Here is a 26,755-nt window from a genome sequence, read left to right on the forward strand (position 1 = left end):
CACTCTGGTTTTATTCTCTTATCTCCAGATTTGCCAACCTCATTCAGTCACTTCTTTAATCTCCCTCCCTTTTAACATTTATCGTATTGTTGTATTTGTATCGATTTGTATTAAATGTTTGATTATACTTACTTATAAGTCATGTACTTTGCTAGCTCATTGGGTACTAATTCTACATCAGTATTATTTTTGTCTTTGTCATTCACTCCATATCATAGTGCTTGATATAAATTCTTAATAGAGATTTATTATTTTTTTGGTGAACAGGTACATGAACAAATACAGTCTGACTGTTCCACAGCCAGATGATCATGACCAAATGAATAGTGGGGCATAGATGAGACCTACTTATTGAGATTGGAAGGGTCTATTAGCAGCTAATTTAGCAACAATCTGTGAGAAGTTCTTTATCTCTTCCTTGCATTTGCAAAGCTGATCTGTATTAAAAGCAGAGTAATTCAGAAATTTACTCTAGAACTAAATACAATCTCAGTGTTGGATCTACTCAAGTACTCTGTTATATAACAAGTACATCATGTAAATAAGTTAAATGATGTGTGAAAAATATTTAAGAAGCATGCTAAAATTATTTCTGAATTTCTAGAGGAAATATAGTATGCCTAAGGAATAGATTCAACTAAATTATAGTATAGCTATAGATTTGTCTAACAATTCATACTGTCTTGATTGAAATAATATATCCAAATATCTTTCCATATTTTAATTAGGCAGAAATGTGCTTAAAGTCTGTGAAAATAGTCAAGTGCCATGAGAAATATTTTCTTTTGACTTCTGAAAATTTAAATATTAATTTAGTGCTAAATGGTTTTGGTATTCACAATGTATAGAAATAAATATTGCAATAACGACCACTTCCCATTACACATAGTAAGTGTCCATATCTGAGTGAACCTGTTGAGGAGTCTAGTTTGAATCATTCAGAAAAGAGAGAATTGACATATGATAAAATGTGAAAAAATAAATGAAATGTGCAACTCTATAAAATAGACCTTTCCCTTCCACTTTTAAAAGTCATTTTTTCCCCTCACTCCTGGATTGCTTGTTTATCTGTATTAAGTAAATTTCTGAGAAAAGTGTGAATATTCATACACATTGTCCTTACATTTGAAATGATATGTAATAGAAGCTTAAAGCATGAATTTTGTTTTTAAGGATTTCTTTTAAAAAAAACAGAGGTCTGAAAACATTATTGTTCTTTCCTAAAGGTAGAGAATACCACATTTTGCTATAATATAGCTACAATTACTCTTTTTTATTAATAGCTTTGTTAGTAGGTCAAGGAGAATTCATATCTAACAAGAAGGGTCTGTGGAGAAAAGAGTCTAACCATATCAGAATTACAATTAAATTGAAAAAATTTAAATCAAGGAAACCGTTTTGCTTCTTTTTGGTATGATGTGCAAATTCATGCATTTTAAATGGGAAATGGGAGATTTCATAGCCACTGAGCAGCAGTGATGTGAGCTCTGTGGTCAGGGTGGGTGCAGGGTACATATGATATACCTGTGGCAGTTTTTGCTCATTTAAGGAAATTACATTTGAAGCATTCTGACTACATTATAGAGCCACAAGAAAATTTACAGTGATTTCTTTCTAGTGGAACAAAGTACTTGCTCTTTTTCAGCTCCGAATCATTTTCCAATCTTGCTACGCTTCACAGGCAGTGCAGATTCAGTCATAGAAATGTATTTGCTATGCACATGCCTGCACACACACTCACACAGGCAAACTTTCACGAACCACCTATGTATTTCTTTGTGTGTGTCAAACTTACCCATCAACTAGAATTGGTGCTTTAATTTGAATATTAATTTACCTTATTAAGACAATGCCCTGCACTTACTCTGTCTGTATATGTCGTCGGGATTTCATATTTAATGTGATACGGAATAGAATGATAGGTTATGTGAGATTGAAATCATGGTATCAATGATCTTTCTATGATGCAGAATGAAATAGGGGCTTTGAACAGGTATAAAAAGTATCCATGGTGATTAAATACATTCGCACCGTATCAACTAAATTTGTTGAATATCTATTTCCCTGTTAAATTATATGTAACATTTTAATTAACACAAATACATTATCAAGTTGCAGATAGTACGATGGTAAAATATTTTGCATTAAGACAGTTGCATAAATGTGCACTGAAATTGAGTCTAACAGCAAGGATGAAAGTAGCAGCTACACATTTAGAAACAAACTTCAAGAATAGAGCTGTTTACAAGCAATTGGTATATGTGGCTTTGTTAGAGAAAGGAGAATTTATTGTGAGTGGGGATGCATTAACTCTTTCAGGCATAAGGGTTCTATTTCCCAAAAAACTCCATTCATATAGACAACACTTTAAGTCAGTTTTCAGCTTCCAGCTGTTTTCTGATATTGGAAAGTGAAACACTAGGGTTTGAAATCGTTCTGGGGACATGGCCTTTCCTGTCAGGGATTCTAGCAGATGCTGATATAATTTAATATTCGTGGAAGACAGAGCAAATATAGAATAGCATCAAATTGATTTTTCAGAGTTTTCAAGCCAGATGTCCCTTGACATTTACATGGAAGAAGTCTACTCTGTACCACATTGCATATTTTTGTGTTCAAGTTCTCAGCCCATAGTATGTAGTCATTGGTGTTTTGACAGCCATCTGCTTAGGCCTTACTTTCTCTATTCAGCCATAGCTAAAATTGAACATTTTTCAAAGTGGAAAATTCCAGGTAATTTTGATTATAAAAGAAGAGAAAACTAGTACTCAGTATTAAAAATAAAAGTATTTATTTATAAATAAAATATGTATCTCTTGCTTAGTAATAATTCCTTTATTGAAAGAGAATGTCTCTGTAAATAGTTGTACAAAATAAATAAACACTTTAAAAACAGATACCCGAATTCTTTTTTAATGTTTATTTATTTATTTTTGAGAGAGACATAAAGAGAGAGAGATGAGGAGGGGGAGAAGGCAGAGAGAGGGAGAATCACAAGCAGGCTCCATGCTGCCAGCACAGTGGGGCTTGAAGCCACAAATTGTGAGATCATGACCTGAGCTGAAACGAAGAGTCAGGTGTTTAACCAACTGAGCTACCCAGACACTCCTAGATACGCTAGTTCTTATCAATTGAGTTTATTTTAATTTTGTGGAGGGCTTGAGCTAGACACTGACAGAGGAGTTACAGAAATGAGTAACTCCAGAGTGACCAGCTCAAGTCTGGTCTTATGTTGTACATAACAAGAACTCTATAAATATTTGCTGAATGAATGATAAATTAATATGTTAGAATCCATATGTAATAGTTTGTGAAAATTTTTACCCAACAGCTGATAGGCTTTAATATGTGTAGGTGTGTGTGTGTGTGTGTGTGTGTGTGTGTGTGTGTGAGTGAGAGAGAGAGAGAGAGAGAGAGAGATGTGTGTTTATACCATGCAAGTGAAATGAAAGAGTTTGATGAGAACTTTTGAGTACTCACTATACTTCTGAGTACCACATGATAGGCATTCTGGGTGTTCAAAACTAGCATGTAATATTTTGTTCTAATGTCAGGAGTATATCTATGTAAGACAAAGAATAATTTTTGAAATGATAAATTATATGATATAGATAAATTGATGAGTAAAGCAGGATGGGACATTTTTCTAATCAAGAGGATGGATTTTTAACTGATTTTGAAGGAAATATTAAATGAAGAACTATGGACAATAATTCAGATAGGGATATTAACATAACCTAGGTGTAGTGGGTAATGAGATGGTTTTCTCCCCCAGTTTTATTGAGATATAATTGACATACGGTACTGTATAAGTTTCTGATGTATGGCATAATGATTCGACTTATGTATATTGTAAAGTGATTACCACAATAAGTTTAGCAGATTTTTCAAAAAAAAAAAAAAGTAAAATATAGTCTTTTGCTCATGATGAGATGGTTAGGATTTACCCTCTTGGATTTACTCTCTTAACAGCTTTTATATACACCATACAACAGTGTTAACTATACTCATCATCCTCAGTACTAATTTGATCTTATAGAGGTAGTATTTTCTGATTAAAATAATGAAATCATTTGACTGTAGCATGGGATTTTAACTCATAATAAGAGATAAATTTAGAATACAGTTAGGTAGGGAAGGGGATTAGAGTGAAATTATGGAATACTTGGAATACCTAGGTGAAGCATTTATATTTAATCTAAGAGTCAAATTAGAGTTATCAGAGGATCTGGAGTGGGGCACAAACATAAAGAAAGTGGACTTATGTAGATCTGAATCTGACTATAATGCACAAGAATCTGACAAATAATGATAATTTCTGCTTTGAATAAAAATGGGGCTTGAAGCTATATAAGTACTGATTGAAGGTAATGTGAAATTAGAATATAGTTTTGAAACACAAAGATTAGACCTGATAATTAGAAGTTAAAAGAGAAGGGTTTATGTATGATAGCTCTAAAACAATATGTATACACACACACATACAAAATACCATATTTTACTCATATTTTAAATGATAAACTATTCCTATTGCTCTTTGCAGTGTAATTTTTTTCTGATTCATATTGAAAACCAGACTTTTATGTTGTATTCATACATTAGTTGATCTATTTATCTAATATTTCTTGAACACATTCTTGAAGTTAGCATTACATTAAGCCAGTAGATTAATTAAATAAGCTTTCAATTTAGAGAAAGACAATTAACAAATCTTATTATAATGTGTCTAGAAATCCTAAGGCCCTAAATCCATCTATTATTTTCATAAGTGTGATGTACAAGTCTGCTTCATTACTGACAGGGTAGACAAAATATATATCTGTAAAGAATAACACTTTACTTGGCATTCTTGTAGTAGCCGAGAAAATACATACTATTCTGAAAATGTTCAAATATCTTGTTTCAACATGCTTGGGACCAGTTAATATTTATAGTTTTGTGAGTGAATAAATCCATATACTGAAAACATTTCACTCAGTAAGTTGACCTTCTTGAATAAATTTTAGAGTCTGAGGGAAAACAATATGGTCTTTAAATTTAATCTATGTGTGTCTAAACTTAAGCTTCCAATGTGATCAACTCTTTATTATTATTGTCATATTTTGAATAAAAGAATTACTTTTGGAATATTTTACTCTGACCTGTAACTTCTATAAACCAATCTGGCCGTTATTACGAGATTCAATATTAATAACAAAAAATGACCAACCTTTGGCTGTCTTGACATAACTGAATCCACCAAATATATATTTCACTTCTGAAATAATGCAGGATATATTATGTAGATATGATTTCAGATGATATAGTTTATTGTTAAATTTACCAGTAGTAAAAAAAATAGATAAAATATTAGATACAAGGAGAGAACAGTAAGAGAAATGAGCAGACACAAATCAGAAGTTTCATCAGTACAATTGAAGAGCAATTTACTTTGAAAGCAAAATCTCATGACACTAAAACAAGATGACGAAAAAATTACACTGTGTGCAAGTGTGTAGAAAAAATAGCTTGCGATACTGTAGTGATCTGAGAGCTCATTATACATCAGCAATGAAGAGTTCTAACTACTATGCAATTAACATACTAGAGAGTATAAATAAGAGTGTATCATGTGTGGTGGCATATAAAAACTCAGAAGTGGATGGAATTTTAGTAGAGTGATACTCTTGAAAAAGGAAACTGATTAGGCATATTTAATTAGACAACAGTTACACAGCCACCTTCCATAACATCTTTTTAAGCAAGACTGTCTCATTTTGGATATCATACTTACAGTAAGACTGATACTCCAAAGACTAGTCAACCCCGGATGCTTACAGAGATGTTTTCCTTCATCCCTAATAATATATCCCGGAGCCTATCAACTTCGTTCTGTCAATTTTGACTGCCAATCAGGACTGGGAACTGAATTAGGTTTTAATGTGAACAACCAGTAACCAACTGCAAATTATAGAGTCACACTGATACCTCTCTTCTCTATTTGTGCCCCAATCTCATGGATTCCAATGAGGATAAAACACTTTTTAAAGATCTGGAAATAGTTGCAATGGTATTTATTCTGGGGGAATGCTAATGAAAATTAGAAAATTTAAAGATGACTGAAGTTATTAAAGAACATAAACTTGATGATGATGAGTTCTTTCCTTACTGCCCATTAATAATTGGGGAAAAGAAACATGCTTCCAAATAAACAAGTTGTGAGAAAAACTGGGGCAAAAGACCCCATAAAATCAAGGAAATTTTTTGGAAATCTTTTTAGTGACCAGTAGTAAGTGATCTTTGGTCACATGTTGAAAGCAGTTTTTCAGAAATTTTTGAATTTTGAAAACCTAAGTTGATTTTTAGGAATGGCATGGTCACTTTATCCTCAGACCTCTAGGACAACCAACTGTAGATACTTCTTGTCACTACCTATTTTTTTTTTAATGTTTGCTTTATTTTTTTGAGCGGAAGAGAGACAGAGAGCATGAGCAGGGGAGGGGCAGAGAGAGAGGGAGACACAGAATCTGAAGTAGGCTACAGGCTCTGAGCTGTCAGCATAGAGCTTGACAGAAGGCTCGAACTCATGAACCACAAGATCGTGACCTGAGCTAGTCAGATGCCTAACCCACTGAGCCACCCAGGTGCCCCTTGTCTCTACCTGTTGATGCAGAGCTGCTTGCCTGCTAAAGTCTACCTCTGACTCTTGACTAGAATACAGAGTTTTTCTTTCTGCAAACAGTTGACTCAGAATCACATCATTTCTCCAGACCCTTATCTTTAATTTCTTCATCTCCATATCTAGGTTCCAGGTCTTTGCCTAGGAATGCAAAGTGAAGATTAGTTTAATCTGGTGTCTCTGGACTTCTATCCACCATTATCTTAGCTTACTGTCTGGACTTGATGGCTGGCCACACTTAGTTTGAATATCTTTGAAATTTTCTCATTGCTACCTGCTGTCACCCCTACTTCTGGTCTTGTATTTACTGTATCCAATATGGAAATGTTTCTAATAAAATCTGTGCAGAAATTCTATTATATAATTCTCTTGCACTGGTTTTAAGCTCTGTGAAGAAAGGGGTCATGCCCGTGTTGTTTATTCTTATATAATTACTGCCTAGCTGAGTGCCTGGGCAGTTGGAGGAAAGGAATTCAATGAATATGTGTTACATATAGTTAACGAAGAGCTGGAATTGAGTTTGAAAAACGCAAGTTCCTTATTTAGAGAATTATCTCTCATTACTGATCTCCCATTGTTTTATCTATGAAATTCAGCTAATAATGCCTGTCCTTTATCTTTTTTTGAGAATGAATTGATACATGAAAATATTTTGAAATGGTCAGTGCTACACATTTATTATGATCAGTGCTACTCATTTATTATGAGTTGCATTGCTTCAACAAACATTAACAGTACATGCCCTGTGAGAAAAGCTCGTGGTTTTTGTTTTTGTTTGTGTTTGTTGTGTTAGATTAGAGGAACTAGAACAAATGTACTTACTCCATGCAGAGTTTTTAAAAAGAAGTTAGAATTGGTATGACTAAATCAATTCATTAATGAGATTCATTAATTTTATGAAAAATGCGTGAGCACCCATTTGATGTCAGTGAATCTAGTTGTCTCTGAGAATAAAAAGATTAATAAATTACACTCTTTGCCTTCAAGGAACTTAGAGTTTGGTGGTCATAGAATGTTGGTAAAATAGACAAAAAAAAAAAATTGGCAAAAACCTCATTATATCTGAGAGTTTATATGTGCTCGATAAATGAAAAGTATTAGCAACACTATGCTAAATGACTGTAAAATGCTGATTTTTTCACTTCAAGTATTTACAAGAGCAAACAGAATATTTGTGAGTTTTCCTGCATATTTATGTGTGTGTTCAAACAGCTGCTAGAGAACAAAGTGTTTTGCTATAAACACTGTCAAATCTCACTTCAAAAAAAATTTGTCTATAAAACAAGTATTTCCGTAGATATAGTGAAGCTGCATAGAATTTGCTTTTAAAGCATAAAACAGAATTAGATGCTTGAGTCAGCTGTGAAGTATTTTTTCATGCGACTCTTATTCTAATTCTTCACCCTATGGATCAGACTGAGACCTGGTGCAATTTGAAAGTGATAATGCAGTATAAAAGTTCCAGAAGCAAGCCATCGGTGGGCATAACTTTATATTTATTAGAATCGTACATTTATCTCTTCCAAAATTGTGTGTGTGTGTGTGTGCATTTGGTTTTGGTTTTGTTTTTCTGTGGGAGGAGGGTGTTGGTGGGGACGGGGGAGGGAGATAGCCTGGGGCTTTGGGAAATATATCAATTAATCAATCAATATAACCCCTAACCCAAAAATCTTATCAACTGAGCTAACCTAATCCCAGAGAGAATTCAAAGTGACTTACAACAGAACACAAAAGACAGTTTTTTGTTTATTTTCTAAGACAGAAGCTGAGAATCTACCGAGAGATAGGGATTTGAGTTTAGGAAGACAATTAACAAAATAAACTTTAAAGGAATATTCATTTTAGCCCTTGATGCTAACATTACCTCTGTGTTGTCAAGTCACTAAAACAGTAAAATAACTGTATCTGTGTGGTTTTGTTTTGTTTTGTTGTACGTTGTTTGTTCTGTTTTGCTTTTTTCATGATTTGTTCTTTTCGTATTTTGATGAAAGGAAGTTATCCATTTCATCAGAAGAAGCCCTAAATTCTAAGCTACATTTTTCCTTAGAGAGTATTTTTGAGCACCTTATGTGTCCATACCTGGAGAGGCTCTGAGGACGATGGTGAACAAAGTAAAAAAAACAAAAACAAAAAAAACATAGCTTCTTCTATTGGGGAGCTGCTGTTCGGGCAAGATAGATAGACTTTGGATAAATAATCGTTTTATAAAATTACACATTGTAATCAGTGCGACAGAGGAAAAGTAAGGCATAATTATGGATTGTAAAGGGGCACTGTTTGGAAAGGGTTAGGAAATATCTCAGAAGAAGAAGGATATCAGGAAGGAAGACTCCTGAAAGGTAGGAGGTATGAAGAGTAGAGGAAAATTAAGGAGCAGGGATTTCTAGACACGGTCCTGAGGAAGGAAAAAGCAGAGCCTTGTTCTGGAAATTGATTAAAGGCAGTCGGTTGAATGTAATGAGAGAATATTGTAAGCAGGGTAATAATTTTTTTTTTAATGTAAATTATTTTTCTTTATTTTTTTTCAATATATGAAATTTATTGTCAAATTGGTTTCCATACAACATCCAGTGCTCATCCCAAAAGGTGCCCTCCTCAATACCCATCACCCACCCTCCTCTCCCTCCCACCCCCCATCAACTCTCAGTTTGTTCTCAGTTTTTAAGAGTCTCTTATGCTTTGCCTCTCTCCCACTCTAACCTCTTTTTGTTTTTTTTTCCTTCCCCTCCCCCATGGGTTTCTGTTAAGTTTCTCAGGATCCACCTAAGAGTGAAAACATATGGTATCTGTCTTTCTCTGTATGGCTTATTTCACTTAGCATAACACTCTCTAGTTCCATCCGTGTTGCTACAAAGGGCCATATTTCGTTCTTTCTCATTGCCATGTAGTACTCCATTGTGTATATAAACCACAATTTCTTTATCCATTCATCAGTTGATGGACATCTAGGCTCTTTCCATAATTTGGCTATTGTTGATAGTACTGCTATAAACATTGGGGTACAAGTGCCCCTATGCATCAGTACTCCTGTATCCCTTGGGTAAATTCCTAGCAGTGCTATTGCTGGGTCATAGGGTAGGTCTATTTTTAATTTTCTGAGGAACCTCCACACTGTTTTCCAGAGTGGCTGCACCAATTTGCATTCCCACCAACAGCGCATGAGGGTTCCCGTTTCTCCACATCCTCTCCAGCATTTATAGTCTCCTGATTTGTTCATTTTGGCCACTCTGACTGGCGTGAGGTGATATCTGAGTGTGGTTTTGATTTGTATTTCCCTGATGAGGTGCAACGTTGAGCATCTTTTCATGTGCCTGTTGGCCATCCGGATGTCTTCTTTAGAGAAGTGTCTATTCATGTTTTCTGCCCATTTCTTCACTGGGTTATTTGTTTTTTGGGTGTGGAGTTTGGTGAGCTCTTTATAGCAGGGTAATAATTTTTTAACTTAACCTAAGTTATAATCCATTAAAAGATTTGAAGAGGACTGACTTCATCCGATTTGCACCGTAAGAAAATCCAGTTTATTAAAAGTGGATTGATAAAAAGGCAGAAGGTAAACAGGAGTCCATTTAAGAGGCTTTTGCAAAAGTCCAGATGTTAAAAATGCCATAATTTGGCTCCAAGTGTTGGTAGTGGCACTAGAGAAAAGCAAACGGATGTGAAATTAATTTTGGACTTAGAATAGTATTTAGTGGTGGGGTGGGAGCAAAATGACTCCTAGCTTTCTGTAGGAGACACTGGGTAGGAAAAGCAGAATGTGTTGAGCTAGAGAGAATTTAGGAGTAGCTAATTCAGGGTGTGGGCCGGGGGAGATGGTGGTAGTGCCGGAGCATAGGAAGTCGTGAGCTCTGCTTCGGGTAAACTTTGAGATGCTAGCGAGACATCTGAGTGGAGGTGTTAACCCAGCATTTGGACCAGGAGGCCTGCGCTTCAAAGAGATCTTTGGCCTGGAGATATAACTTGGGAGTTGTACTAGTTGTACTATGCAGATGGTATGTGAATGGCTTTGAAGTGGATGAGATTATTTGGGGAGGAGAATAAAACAGGAAAAGGAGGGGCACCTGGGTGGCTCAGTCAGTTGAGCATCCAACTTCGGCTCAGGTCATGATCTCAGGGTTCATGAGTTTGATCCCCACATCGGGCTCTGTGCTGACAGCTCAGAGCCTGAAGCCTGCTTCGGATTCTGTGTCTCCCTCTCTCTGCCCCTTCCCAGCTCATGCTCTGTCTCTCAGAGATTAATAAATGTTAAAAAAAAAAAAAAAAAAAAAAAAAAAACAGGAAGAGGATATAGGATTAAGACCTGAGGAACTTGTATATTTATTAATACAAACAATTGAAAAAGAAAAAGCAAATGAATGTAACTTTTCATTGTTTTCTTCTCCTCCTTTCGCTGCTGCTGCTTCTTCCTCTTCTTCTTCTGTCTTTTAAACCAGAGGAAACATGGTGTAGAACAATGTTTTTTAATCTATGTTTCATCATTAGAGATAAGAAATTGTCTAGCAGTCCTTAAAGAGCAGGGCCCATGGGGAACAGCATCTTTCCAGCTGCCATTGTGTGACTCAAAGCTTACATGAGCCCCTTCTGATATTTTTGTGTGAGGGATGTAAACGCAAGCTTATGCTCCTCACATAGCAATCAGCTTAGGGATTTATCATATTTTTATTTTTACATTTTGGATTGTTAACATCAGATAGACACAAAGTTTTCAATTTGTGTTCTATATTACAAACACCTCTGGTGACGGGGTCATTGCCAATGTACGGCTCTCCATTTCATTTTCAGGGACTTAAAAATGTTTTGCCTTTCCTTGCCTTGCCTTTTTTGCTTCCCGTTTTGAGTTTGCGGGCAGACCTGCCAAAGAGACATCTAGTTTCTAGGCTTGGTTTTCTAAGCCAGGCAGAAGAGAGCAGATACCGAACATATGTTCTGCTGATATTGATGAAGTGAGGTTGGAAGAAGTTGGAAGCAGTCTATTTTCCCCCAACTGCCACCCCCTCAAGGAATATTTTGGGTACCCTTATGCTAGAACATTCTAAATAAGTACCCCAGCTATAATAATTACTTTTATCATATGATTTTGAAAACCTTTAGGATGAATCAGAACTGTTCTACAAGTAGAACATTAAAAAAAAAAAAAAAAAAAAAAAACAAAGTAGTTTGTAGATTCTAATTTTAAATGGATAGAGGATACGATATCCATGGAAAGTGGAAGGACCAGAAATTTTGTGATCAGAGCAGTCCACTGAATACTCAACAAGTGGCAGAAGGGAGAGTAGCAGGGACCTGTATTTGGGGGAGGTAAATTTGAAGTTAGATAAAGAATCTATTCAATCTAGCCCTCCTGATGATAGTTTGCTAAATTGGGGGGCTTAGTTCTGCATTTCAAGGAATTTTTATTGATCAGAGGTAGTGTGTTCAACTTCAATTTACCAGGCATAGGATAGTTAGAGTTGGTTTCAAACATACTATTTGGAGGAGTTTGAAGAACTCTGCATACAAATGCCTTGCTTGAAGTCATTGTCATGGAGATGAATTGCCCTGCCCTTCCTGGTATATATCTGTCAGTGAGTATTCTTGCCAGATATCTGGGCTACAATGGCAGTTATTATCTTATGTATGTGTAAGTTTTAGGTCACTGTAAATTCATGATATAATCTTGTTTGAATAAGATAAATGATACCCTTTGTGAGGAATTTAATAAAATCCTATAGTGTTTGTCTGGGCCAAGTGGCTAGATGTCATTTCAGTTCATAATGGCTCTCTTAGTCCTCATTTTAGTAAGAATATCTGCTACATAGAATAGTATTGATATGCCACAAGCACAGCTTGCTTAGGCACCATTGGAATACAAATGGTTGCTTTTGGTTTATTTTGTCTCTGGTGAAAATGAAAATACTTAAATTTTCTTCTTAATCTGTTTGGAAGGAACAGAGTAAAGAATTAAAATTTTTTTTTTTTTATGTTTATTTGTTTCGGAGAGACCGAGAGACAGACTGCTAGTGGGAGAGGGGCAGAGAGAGAGGGAGACACAGAATCTGAAGCAGGCTCCAGGCTCGGAGCTGTCAGCACAGAACCCGATGTGGGGCTCGAACTCATCAACCGTGAGATCATGACCCGAGCTGAAGTCTGACATTTAACCGACTGAGCCACCCAGGCGCCCCAAGAATTTTTAAAATTAATTCCACAGGGAGACATGTACTATGTTTCCTTATGTAAAAAGAAGAAAGGAGACCAGACCAACTCAGAAGTCTCCAAAAATATCCTTTATTTTGGAAGCTGGAAAGGGCAGAACTTAGCAACAGTACAAGACAAATTTGAAAGGCCTATAAATGCAAGTTTGGACTAGAATACATGCTCTCCTTGTTTCTTTTTTTTTCTCCCTGAACAACTAGATTCAGCATTATTATTTTTTTTTTTTCCAGCTTACAAGCATTGTTGTGTCTGGATGGCTATTAGTTCAAATTGGACTGATTTTCTAGTTCTATAAAACTCTTCATCTGCATCATGTATCAAAAGCATTGAGTTACTTCCTGCAGTGCACAGCTGGAAATCATTCTCTTCGGCAACATTTCGTTTCATCCCATTTTTGTTTTATACCAATGTGTTCCCCCACACCCACATAGCTCAGAATTTCAGCAGACAAGTATCTCCTTTTCTTCCTTGATGCATCTTAGAACATTTTAAATTGGCAGGTTCTCTTTTGTCTTTCAAATACTGAAGCACTTGCAAACAGCTCTGTTTGCCTGCCTGAATATTTTTTTTAAAATGCTCCACAGACCTGAAAGACTTAAATGGAAAGTTAGAGACGTTCAAACAGTTTCCTCTTACTCTTTGAGAAGTGATAGGTGCTTGGCATAAACAAGCAGGAGAAATACTAGGTACCAAGAGTAGGAGGAATAATTGGAGGTGGGGAGAGGGGAAAGAGACATCTGTGATGTATTGTAAACAATATGGGATGATTTTTTTTTTAATTATTAAGAAATTGACTATATTGAAGAGAAGTCATTGACTGGGTGACTTTTCCATAGCAAATATCTATGTACCATCTGTTATTATATTAGCGATGGTCTTTGGTAGGTTGACTGTAGATGTTAACAAGAACCATGATTTGAGAAATTAAAATATATGTATTGTGTGTACTGATATATGAACATATATATCAATATCTGAGTAGTAATAAAAATTGTATATGTTAGGCACAGGCAATGAAAAACAACTACTCCCACGATGTTCACTTAAACTGATGAAAACAAGAAATATATATTTAGAAATTATTTTTGCCAGATTACATTAGAAAGATTTTCTTTAAAGACATGAGTTAGGTTATCATCATTTTAAAGTGATGGTTTACCAAACTTCACACATTTCAAGTTAATCAAAAAGAACATAGTGAAGGGGAAAACAACCAAAAAACCTAGAAGGAAACTTTCACTGTGAAACAATTTTTGAAGTGGCCACTTCTTGGGGCACCTGGAGGGCTCAGTCGGTTAAGTGACTCTTGATTTTGGCTCAGGTCATGATCTCACGGTTCTCATGAGTTCGGCCCCATGATGGACTCTGCTGACAGTGCAGAGCCTGCTTGGGATTCTTTCTCTCCCTCTCTCTGCCCCTTCCCTGCTCTCTCTCTCTCTCTCTCTCTCTCTCTCACTCACTCACTCAAAATGAATAAACATTAAAAGAAAGTGGCCACTTCTGATTGTGATCATTGTATAAGCATTGGGTCTTTGTGTAAATAATTGTGATTGTCGTCACTACTACTGTTCCTTCACATTTTATCTTAAAGATGCTTAAATGAAGCAACTACATGTCTATTTATTTATTTTGTTATAATAAAATTACTCTCTTGATCTTTGTGTATGTGTGTGCATGTGTGTGTGGGTGGGGAATGTATAAACATAATGTAAGTACAGAAATGTATTTAAAGTGTATCACATAACTTGCAGAATTGTTGGAAAGTTTTGAGCACAAGGCATGGCACATGGTGCTCATCAAGGCCATTTGCAGGTCTCACTGCTTGAATAGTCTAGTTAGAGTCTTTCTACAGACATTGCCCTTTACCCCTTCTTTTCCCCACCACCACTGATACTTTTATCTCTTTAGCGGTCATCTTTTTTTTCATTATTCCCTAGCCCTGTTCTTTAAGTGCTCAAGATTCACAACCCTAGGCTAACATCATGGGCACATGCCCAAACTGTTAAAGGAAGGGGAGAGGAAAGATCTTTCCTACTTCTACTTCCCTAGCAGGGGGTGAGGAACTATGTACCCTTTGTACTAAATACAGTGCCAATTACCTAAGAGTAGAAATGGAGGCTGGAGCCAAGAAATGATAAAGGTCCGGCATAGTTTCACATAGCTTGGATTCTTTGAATTATTTCACTGAGCTAGAATGCCCAAACAGGGTTCTACGTTTCTACTAAATCAAGGGTGTGATCAGTTTACTGGCTTTGGTTTGCCAGATTTCTCTCTAGAAAGAATACACAAGTGCATCTATTTCTTCTCATTCAATAAATTTAAATTTGAGTGTTATAACAGGCTAGCTAGTGTTCACTCTATATTCAATAATGTTATAGAGTAGAAATCCACTGTAAAGTGTATTGAAGTTTCAGTGTGATGAGGGTTATAACAAAACATCAACAAGTATTGTGTGGACACCAAGAAGGAAACAACAGGGACATCTGGGTGGATCAGTTGGTTAAGCATCTGGCTCTTGGTCTTGGCTCAGGTCATGATCTCGCCATTCGTGGGCTCGAGCCACTCATCAGGCTCTGCACTGACAGTGTAGACAGGGATTCTCTCTCTCTGCCCCTCCCCCACTTGTGTGTGTGCTCTCTCTCTCTCTCTCTCTCTCAAAAATAACTAAATAAACTTTAAAAAATAAAAAACAAGGAAACAGCATTTTATGTGGCAAAGTCAGAAAATACTTTCACAGAGCTGGGGATATGGGAGCTGGGTCAGGTCATGAAAGGTGAGTAGATGACCACGCACAGAAAAAGAAAAATATAGAATGGGTAAGATAATTGATGAGGCAATGCCTGATGTAGAATTTTCAAAACACCTGGTATAGTTTTAAACAGTAAGATGTCAGTACATTCGATGTGTAAGATAAGTTTAGAGAGGTAGATAAGGGCCTGATTATAAATGTCCAGGGGACCAAGGAGTGACTATTCTCCTGTAGGCAACAGATAAGTCACAGAGGTTGTTAAAAAGAAGTGAAAAAAAAAATGATGTGATCAGACTTAATTTTTAGGAAGATCATTTACATGACGCAGTGGCAGATGAACAGAAGTGGAGTCATGCAGAAAGACAAGTTACGGTGCGATTGCAGTAGAGGTAAGACAGGACAGGATATCCTTATATAAAAGTATAGACAGATGAGGAGAGAGAGAAAGAGAAAGAGGATGTTAAGGTGGAGACAAAAAAAAATTGGAAGCAGAAATCTTAGAATGGTGAGAAGTCAGACGTATTTTTTCTCAAAGAACCATTTAACATTTTCTAGTTTCTGTGGAATAACGGGAAGGCTGGTTGATGTTCACCTGTTAGGTGCGAATGGCAGAGATCTGGGGGATAAAGATGACTGACTCAGTAATGTTTTTGTGGATGGTCTTCATGAGGTCAGTCAGTAATGGAGATGAGCATGTGTAAAGGGCGGATGATTTCAACTTTTAAAGAAGAATTTATGAGCCACGAGAGGAACTGTTTTGTAAGTAGCAGTTAAAAGCTAGTTAAAAGAAGCTACTTTTCCTTTCCCAGTGGTTCTAGGGATCCACTGGGGAGATCTACAGAGTGTCACTGTCAGAGGAAAGCAAGGATTCAGTTACAATAAGAAGGCTGAAGAAGTGCTTTCTTAAAATGGAGAAATTTGGAAACAAATTTCAAGACTTACAAAATTATGATGGAAATTGGCCTGTGAGTGTGCGTATGGAAGGGAAAAGGAGAACTGGGTGGTGGAAAACTGAGGAATGGTGTAGCAGGTGGAAAGAATTTTCATATAGAGCTGGGAGGGGAGTAAGACCAGTGAGTCTTCAATAATAAAATTAATTCTAACCCATTTGGGATCACAGTAACTGGGTTTGAAAACTAACAGTGCCACTTAGGTTTGGGGAATTATGTTCTCCACTCTTAAAGTTCAGATTCTTAGTAGGCTTCTTTGAACTGAATTCTTTTTGCTACCAGAAGACAACCGTCTAGTTCGCCACCTAGAGAAACATCACCTAAAGCCTAAGAAACCAGTCTGAACCGTGCCACACCGCAGATCACTTATGAGGACATTGAATGCATTTCTCGATGACTCACTTGTACTTCTTCAAAAGACAGCACTTATGTATTAAATATGATTCTAAGTCAAAGTTCTTTATTTTTATGAAATCAAAGCTGGAAGGATTGGAAAGCTGTACGAGGAAAATAGAGTTACCTGCTGATTACTGGCCTGCTGGGGTCTTGGGGAGACTTTCATCTGTTTTGCTGATCTAGCACCTGCTTTTGCTTGTTTCCACTGATTCTGACAGAGATTGAAAAGACAGTTTTCCTCTGTAGTATCTAACAAACTGTTCCCCATTTGATTTAAGAAATGTCAATTTAAAGTTCTATTGTTACTTGCATTGACAATTTATAAAAACCAAGAAATGCAAGAAATAATATATATACATATGTATATGCATGTATGCACATGTACATCTACATATATGTGTATGTGGTTATATACACAGACATATACTTACACATATATATACATGTATAATATTTCTATAGATTCTTTGACAAATTTTATTAAAATTTCCCCGCATACAGAAACATTGAAAGAATCATCCAGTAAACACTCATATACTCAGCATCTCTTGGAAACTTCATGCTTAAACTCTTCAATATGAATATTACTAACTAGAGTTCAATATTGGTTTACTTCCTTTTTTAAGGTAAAATTTACCTACAGTGAAATGCACACGTCCTCCCTGGGTGTAGCATGTGCTCATTGAGTGCGACAGTTAATAAATTTTAAGAGATGTGCACACTTGTATAATATAAACTCCCATCAGGAATATTATCATTACCCCAGAAATTTCTGGTCAGTCTACCCCTCAAAGCAATCTTTTTTTTTTTTTCTATTTTCCCCAATAGATTAGATTTGTCTGTTCTAAAAAGTCAAATAATAGAACATGTACTCTTTTTTGTAAAGCTTCTTTAATTTGACATATTGCTTTTGGGAGTCATCTTGTTCCATACCGAATACATTTCCATTTTGTGAATAAACCACCGTTTCTGTATCAGTTCTCCCACTGATTAAAAACTTGAGCTATTTCCAGGTTGGGTTATTATAATAAGAGCTTCCATGTGCATTTTTGTATAGGTCTTTTCATAGACACATACTGCCATTTCTCTTGGGATTTTACCTATGGGTGGAATGTAGGGTCATGAAGTAGATCTAGGTTTAAATTTATTTTAAAAAAAATGCTTGACTTTTTTCTAATGCCGTTGTACTAATTTACACTCCCAACAGCAGTGGAGTAGAATTCTAGTCCAGTTGCTCCACAAACCTTCAAACATTTGGTGCTGTCAATATTTTTAATAATCTACCACTTACTGTAAAGTATAAGAACCTTGGAGATATGTAGGTCTATTTACCATGATCTCTCCACCCACCATTTCTTTGTTATAATTGTCATATGTGTTACATTAACATACACTGTAACCCTCCCTGCCCAACCCCCCCCCCCGAAATATTATATTTTTTTTTCTTTAAACATTAAAATGTATTTAAAGAACTTAGGAGGGGTACCTGTGTGGCTCAGTTGGTTAAGAATCTGACTGTTGATTTTGGCTCAGATCATGATCTCACTGTTTATGGGTTCAAGCCCCACGTTGGGCTCTGCACTGAGTTCGGAACTTGCTTAGGATTCTCTGGCTCTCCCCTGCTCACCCCCTATCTCTCTTTCAAAATAAATGAATAAATGTGAAAAAAAAAAGAACTTAGGAAAAAGTCTATCAGTTTTTTTTTTCAAGTTTACTTACACTTTTTTTCTCTCATCTCCAATTTTCTATTAATCCCATGCTGTTATTTTTTTATATTCTAGATACTGCATTTTTCAGTTCTATAATTTATATTTGATATTTTTTGTAGTTTCTATTCATCTACTGAAACTTCTTATTTGTCTTTTCATTGTAAGCATTTTTTTGTGTGTGTGTCCTTGATTATGGGTATAAAAGCTGCTTAAAAATATTTGTATGCTAACTTCAGTATCTGGGTGATACCAGTGTTGATCTATGCACTGCTGTAAGCATGGGTAGCATTTTATTGTTTCTTCGTATGTTTAGTAATTTTTTTTAAAAAGTGCATCCTGGATATTGTGAATGATACATTTATAGAAACTCAGGATTCTGTTATGTTTTCCTGAAGAATAGTCCTCCATTTTTTATTTCTGTGTTATATCAGTTGGTTAACGTATGTGGATTCAAACAGCAAACTGTAGTCTTTCCTGTGGAATGCAGCTACTGCAGATTTCTGTGTTGTTCTTTTAGCCCCAGTTTGTATGCTTGGCATCTGCCTGGGTCATATTCAGGTCTGGCATCAGTGAGAGATTTGGGAAGAGTTTATACACATACTTTGAGGCTCCTTTTACAGGTTTTTCCCAATATTTTTCCTTCACTTCGTAGCAGCTGTGGCTGTTCATAATTCTGGCCTCTGTTTTTTCAAGATAGTTTAGAAAAAGACAAACAGACAAGAGACACTGTGGAATTCTACTTGAGTTTTAGCCACTGTGCTCTGTGCACTCTGAAACGCATCCCGTATCTTCCCCTTCCCAAGCACACACATCCCTCCCAGCTTACCTGTTTGGGGTTGTTCTCCATTGCTTTTAGGTATTTGGGATTTTTTAAAAAATATATTTTGTTTAGAATTCATACCTGTTATCTGTGAGAAGGTTGGTTCACTGGGAGCTACCCCACAATTATTAAGAGTAGAACTTGTATATGCAGGTTTTAAAAATGCTTCTGCTCTTTGAAACCAGAATGTGGAATTTTGAGGTTGCAAATCATCACAATAATGCAAACATCTACAAACATACCATAGTATTTGGATGAGCAAAGATAGTATAAAAACATCCAAATGAAAATTTGGTGAATTTTGTAAATATTAGTCATATTTTGAAAAATTGCTGTTTTTCAACTATAGACTATCCTTTTCTAGACTATTTATTAAATGTATAAATTATGTTATACCATACACAAAAATAAACTCAAAAATGGATGAAAGACCTAAATATAGGACAGGAAGCCATCAAAATCCTCGAGGAGAAAGCAGGCAATAAGCTCTTTGATATTGGCCACAGAAACTTCTTACTCAACATGTCTCTGGAGGCAAGGGAAACAAAAGCAAAATGAAATATTGGAACGTCTTCAAAATAAAAAGCTCTGCATGGCAAAGGAAACAATCAGCAAAACTAAAAGGCAACCAACGGAATGGGAGAAGATATTTGCAAATGACATATCAGATAAATAGTTAATTTCCAAAATGTATAAAGAACTTATCAAAGTCAACACCCAAAAAACAAATAATCCAGTGAAGAAATGTGCAAAAGACATGAATAGATACTTCTCCAAAGAAGACATCCAGATGGCCAACCGACACATGAAAAAGTGTTTAACATTTCTCATCATCAGGGAAATACAAATCAAAACTATAATGAGATACCATCTCATGCCTGTCAGAATGGCTAACATGAACAACTCAGGCAACAAAAAATGTTGGTGAGGATGCAGAGAAAGAGGATGTCTTTTGCATTGCTGGTGGGAATGCAAACTGGTGCAGCCACTCTGGAAAACAGTATGGAGGTTCCTCAAAAAACTAAAAATAGAACTACCCTATGACCCAGCAATTGCACCACTAGGTTTTTATCCAAGGGATATATGCTGTTTTGAAGGGTCACATGCACCCCCATGTTTATAGCAGCACTATCAACAATAGCCAAAGTATGGAAAGAGCCCAAATGTCCATCGATGGATGAATGGATAAAGAAGATGTGGTATGTATATACAACGGAATATTACTTGGCAGTCAAAAAGAATGAAATGTTGCCATTTGCAACTATGTGGATGGAACTAGAGGGTGTTATGCTAAGCAAAATTAGTCAGTCAGAGAAAGAAAAAAATCATATGACTTCACTCCTATGAGGACTTTAAGAGACAAAACAGATGAACATAAGGGAAGGGAAACAAAAATAATATAAAAACAGGGAGGGGGACAAAACACAAGAGACTCATAAATATGGAGAACAAACTGAGAGTTACTGGAGGGGTTGTGGGGGGGTGGGCTAAATGGGTAAGGGGCACTACGGAATCTATTTCTGAAATCATTGTTGCACTGTATGTTAACTAACTTGGATGTAAATTAAAAAATAAATTTTAAAAAATGTATACATTATGTAACAGAATATATTGTTGTTTTCTCTATACTAATCATATTCTAATCTCCAAAGAAAATATATAGGTAGAAAAAATTTTATCTGTTTTTTTGTTCAGATTGTGTTATCCTACAAATCCAGCTAAATTTATTTAGTCTGCATACTATTCAGAAAAAAAAGTCAATCATAATTGTATGGGTAATGATGACTGGCTTTTATGTCATTAACATTACATGACCTCAAATTGAATTAAAAGGCTGTAAGTCAATACTCTATAAGGGTTCACCAGCTATTTGTAGTTTATTTATATTCACAATGTTTACATAATCTTAACCAAGCAACCCGTATTGAAAGTGGAAATAAATATTACCCTGCTGCTTTTGAATGGGAATAAATAGGTACAGTTTAATAGATTTAACATATAATGGTAGTGGGCTGCAATCTCTAATACAACCTGCTGAAGATTCAATAAAAGCTCAGATATTGACTGACTCTTCAAACTGGTTGTTAGCAACTAATTGGAGACCTTCCCTGACCAATATAGTTTACTGATTTTTGTAAAAAATAAACAGTAAAATAGCTGATAAAATTTTAAAAGGCAACTGTTTCCTAACCACAAAGCAAGGCAATTAAATTAAAAAGGTTAATTTTGAGCACCTGATCAGTAAGTGTAACAGAAACAAATCAATGGAAAGAACTGAAAGATAATACATGTAAATGTTATTAATTTCTCTGTTTATGGGTAGAAAACTCTATGAAACAACAAAAGACTGGCAACTGGATAAGTCATATCCATTACAGTGGATGTAAATGGATAAGCATTGCTGAGCACCAAGTTTTGGCTCTTTTTTATGCCCTGACAGGCATCCAGCTTGGGCTCAGGTTATGATCTCATGGTTCGTGAGTTCAAGCCCCGCATAGGGCTCTGTGCTGACAGCTCAGAGCCTGGAGCCTGCTTCCGATTCTGTGTCTACTCTCTCTCTCTCTCTGCCCCTCCCCTGCTCACACTCTGTCTCTCTTTCTCAAAAAATAAATAAACATTAAAAAAATTAAAATATGTTTTCTTGGTTAAAGAGCTGAGTTCAAATCATAGTTATCAATCTTACTAATTCATAATTTTGTACATATTGCTTTTCTTCTCTGAGCTGCACTTTCTTCATTTGTAAAATGAGACTGATAAATTCTATACAATGGGGTGATGGGGGGATTAAGTCCTATTAATGAATATGAAATAGCTTCTGAATCAGTGTTACTTTTCTACTTATAATTCTTTTATAGCCATGTCATGTTCACATTTTATCCACTTAATTCTGTAGGGAAATTGTGGTGTAATTCAATTCTATGTTTTGGACCACACGATATACAGTAAAGTAGTTTTCACCAGCCGTCTTTCCTTTATGGACCCCTCCCATGATTACTCAGACCTGAGAAAGTGGAGGTTGAGCCTACTCAAATCAGGTTGCACACAGGGCTGCTCCAAAGCCGGGCATAGGGAGTCTTACCCATACCTACAACACAGACTCAAGGCCAGGGTCAGAATCAGAACTAGTCAAAGTTGAAGGAGGAGACAAAGATCACAGAGAAAAACCGACAGTGTCCTGGGGCAGTTTTAGACATGTTGGCCACTGCCTGAGATGCCTTTTGTGTAAGTGAGCTGGCTTTGTTTGGAAGGATAAGAACAGGCTTAACTACCTAAACTCCTACTACAGGCCAGCAAGATAAGAAGTAGAGTTTTGCCCTCCTGAAAACAGCATATCTCTTCCTTCTAATTACCAACTTTGTTCTATGCTACACACTAAAATTATAAAGACTTGGGGGAAAAAATCCCACTAAAATCACTAACAGTGACAAGCAGCAGTTTGTGTTGATGTCTTTGTGAACCATTAAGTGTCCTCTGTGTGTAATCTATGTATCTAGATCTGTATCCATATCTATATCTATATATCTGTATCTGTATCCATGTCTGTATAATCACATAATCTAATGGGTTAGAATAATTCTAAAGTCAACTACTCGGTTAGTCACTCAACATTTGCTTAAGTTTTCCAGAAAAAGTCCATACTCATATGCTATTCCCTCTGCCTGGTGAGTTGTTTTTTTTCCTTTTCTCTACCAGATAAACTTCTATTTCTCCTTTGAGATTTAGCTCAAGATCACTTCCACAATAAGCCTATCTCAATGGTATTTTATTCTCAAATCTTTTATGGTACCTGGCATAGTATGTGCTCAATGCATTACAGTTAAATGCAAAATGGGGATGAATGGCAGAAGAGAAAGATGGGCAGACATATCATATTTATTTAATCATATATCATTTACAAATATAGAGAATAAAGTTTCTAAGGTGGAGAGATAATGTTTTGGGGATGATCAAATTATTTTCAAATTTATAATGTGGTTAACTTCACAAAACTGAGGTAGTTTCCAATAAGCCTGTATACAAGGAAGACTAAAAAAAAGTTAATAACCATTGTACTTACAGTAATTTACCATTTAGAAAACACTCTGTATTTCCTCATGAAATAAGTAACAATAGCTTTATGAATGGCTAATATTTTTCTGATCAACGATCATCTGTGCACGTCTTAACGATAGAATGTCTCATTGAGTGAGGGTGAGAGCAAATAGATGAGGGAAATGAGGGGTTTGGGGAAATAAACTTATCAGGAAGAATGAATGAGATAGTGGCTGCAATTGAGTAAAAAAGTAAGTTTTGACCTTCTGGCAAACAAGGAAAAATTGGAAACCTCAAGTAACTATTCGCTGGAGAAAAGCACAAGGCAGGAGGGCCAGCAGGCTCGGGCCTGGCTAGATTACAGCATCAGAACTGAGGGATTTTAGAGGCTGGTGAATTATGGAGAGGGAGGGAAGAGAGAGAGAAATAGTCTGAAGGCAACTTTTTGGGAGACCCTGAGAGTGACTGAGATGATAATTGTGGTGGTGGTCTTAGGAATTTGCTTACCTCTTCGAAATTGTTGAGAATGATTACAAAAGAGATTAAAATCATTTAAAAATCTTTCTCATTCACTGTACTGTGACTTCCTTCAGTGCAATTCTAAGGTCAACCAGGACCACAAATTAGCACTAGATTCAGGTAGGGTATCATTTGACGTTGTAGAGAACAAGCACTAGAGTGATTAAAAGGATAGATTCTGGAGCCAGATTCCGTGGTCTCAAATCATGGCTCTGCTATTTGCTATGTGTAATCCTAGGCAAGTTACTGAGCGTCATAATAAAATAAGGGCAATAGTAGCATGCTGCTCATGTAGGTGCCTTTTGAAGCAAATTAGCCCAAGAAGCCAGAACAATGCCTGGAACATTATAAACATTCAGTAAGGCTGGTGATGAGGATGAGGGTGAAGATGAAGATGATGCGAAGAACATTTATGTGGCCAATCTTTGGAGTTCCTTCATTTTATAAATGTATTGAGTGCTTACTCTGTACCTAGCATGTGCTAAGTTTGCAAGATAAGGAAGAAAACACCTATGAACTCAAAACTCTGGGGATCTCAGTAAAACGTTGGGACATAAGATTTAGTTAATAAAGGTCTTTCTAGCAGAGGTCGAATTAATGTAGACCTACTTGGCGTGTGTATAGAGCAGAGACCACCTAGATGGTTAGCACGTTCCGTATATAAATCGAGTCAAATCATCTGGAATCGCAGATGTATTTTCTCCCAGACAAGTTTTTCACTTAAAGAGTGGCTTCTGATAAATGGCTTTACCATATTGTCAGGAAATGAGGTCCATAAAATGCAAATACTAGACATGTGTGAGGCAAAATTGACATTAAGTTTTAGAAAGAAAAACCTGCGTTCATATGGAATGAAAGGGCTTCCCAACTATACGCTGTCGTGGGTCTCTGTGATTTTACCTGAGTGAGCTTAAACTTCTATTGTATCTAAGAAATAATTGCTGGTATATGATCGTGGACCACTATAACTACTTGTTTCTGATAACGCATTGCTATATAATATGGCTTTGTAGCACAGAAGGCAGTAAAGAATGGTTTTCCAAAATCTTTCATCATTTGCTATTGTCTCCAGTCTGAATAAAAGGAATTATAACAACCACTTAATGCTACATAATAATTGGAGAATAAAAATGGCCACAGAAATCATAAACGCTTAGTTACACAAAATCTTTATATACGATTATAGTTTACTACTAAATACAAAATAGCTGAAGTGGAAGATGGAAGATTCAATAAGATCTTTTGCCAATGACATGAAGAGAAGATATTTTATAAGTTTATTTTTATTACTTTGAGGGGGGCGGTGGGAGAGGGGCAGAGAGAGGGAGACAAAAATCCCAAGCAAGTTTTGTGCTGTCAGCACAGAGCCAGATGTGGGGCTCGAACCCATGCACTGTGAGTTCACGACCTAAGCCTAAATGAAGAGTTGGTCACTTAAGTGACTGAACCACCCAGGCACCCCCGAAGGTCTTTGTTTTTTAAGTGTGTTAGAGACAGGGCTTTCTTCCTAATTAAATGTTACAGGTTAAACATTAAGAAGATAGCTTTAGATTTTATATTTAAGACTGAAGAAGAAATGTTCATTTGAGAACACGTGCTATTTATGTAGAGTAGTTTATTAAACCAGATATTCAATTATCACTGATTATTTAATTTTCAAGGAATTTAATGCTCTGAAAAATATCCTATCTTAATTTCATCTTAAAATGCAGCAAAATCATACCATGTTGCTTCTGGCCCACACATCTTCATTTGTCCTTCTTTTTCAGGTTTATTCCCTGCTGTCCTGAATCTTGCTTCCAATGCTCTCATCACCACAAATGCAACATGTGGAGAAAAAGGACCTGAAATGTATTGCAAATTGGTAGAGCATGTCCCTGGACAGCCTGTGAGGAACCCCCAATGTCGAATCTGCAATCAAAACAGCAGCAATCCATATCGTATGTATTTTAATACATGTTTGCATGGCACTGGTTAAGATCTGTAGTTGAGAGACTTTTTTTAAAAAATTTTTAACATTTATTCATTTTTGAGAGAGAGAGAGAGAGAGAGAGAGAGAAACAGAGCATGAGTAGGGGAGGGGGAGAGAGAGAGGGAGACAAAGAATCTGAAGCAGGCTCCAGACTCTGAGCTGTCAGCACAGAGCCCGACATGCGGCTCGAACTCACAAACTGTGAAATCATGACCTGAGCCGAAGTCAGTCGCTTAACTGACTGAGCCATCCAGGCACCCCATGTAGTTGAGAGACTTTGAGGTGAAGTTGCATTCAAGTCAAAGGGTTTGTGGTCCCCAAATTCCTAGACCTTTTCTTCCGTTGGGTGCTTCTTTATACCTCTTCTGTACCATCTGACAAACATTACTGGAGTTCTCTATGTGTACCAGGTATAGTGCTTGAGAAGAGTTTTCTAGCTGAACACCTGTGGCAGTCATTAGGTTCACTACCTCCAGAATCACATCTGAGGATGTGGTTATTAGTGCAGGCTTTAGTCATTTGTTGGTCACTTACGTGCCAGGTACTCCGGTGAAGATCAACAGGAATAAGGTATGGTCCCTCACTGCAACCAGTGAAAAAATAGGCAAAAGGAACAAAGTAAAGAATGAGCATAGGGGTCTGAGGGAGAGAGAGGAGGGTTACAAATTAGTCTTGGTGCAAGTGAAGGCTTGCCAGAAGTGCCATCTAAGCTGAGACTCAAGGACAAGTATTAAATACGCAGGTAAAGAAGAGAGAGTGAG

General features: G+C 36.4%; 1 protein-coding gene across 1 annotated transcript in view; it reads left to right on the top strand.

The window, feature by feature from the left end:
• Nucleotides 1-26,755, top strand: part of LAMA2 (laminin subunit alpha 2) — a 613,971-nt gene that overhangs the window by 121,642 nt on the left and 465,574 nt on the right. The window contains exon 2 of the mRNA XM_049652971.1: nucleotides 25,792-25,962. Within this exon, the coding sequence (XP_049508928.1) occupies nucleotides 25,792-25,962 (171 nt within the window). The remainder of the gene's footprint in view (nucleotides 1-25,791; nucleotides 25,963-26,755) is intronic.

Source organism: Panthera uncia, assembly GCF_023721935.1.
Source record: "Panthera uncia isolate 11264 chromosome B2 unlocalized genomic scaffold, Puncia_PCG_1.0 HiC_scaffold_24, whole genome shotgun sequence".
In the NCBI taxonomy this organism is placed as follows: Eukaryota; Metazoa; Chordata; class Mammalia; order Carnivora; family Felidae; genus Panthera; species Panthera uncia.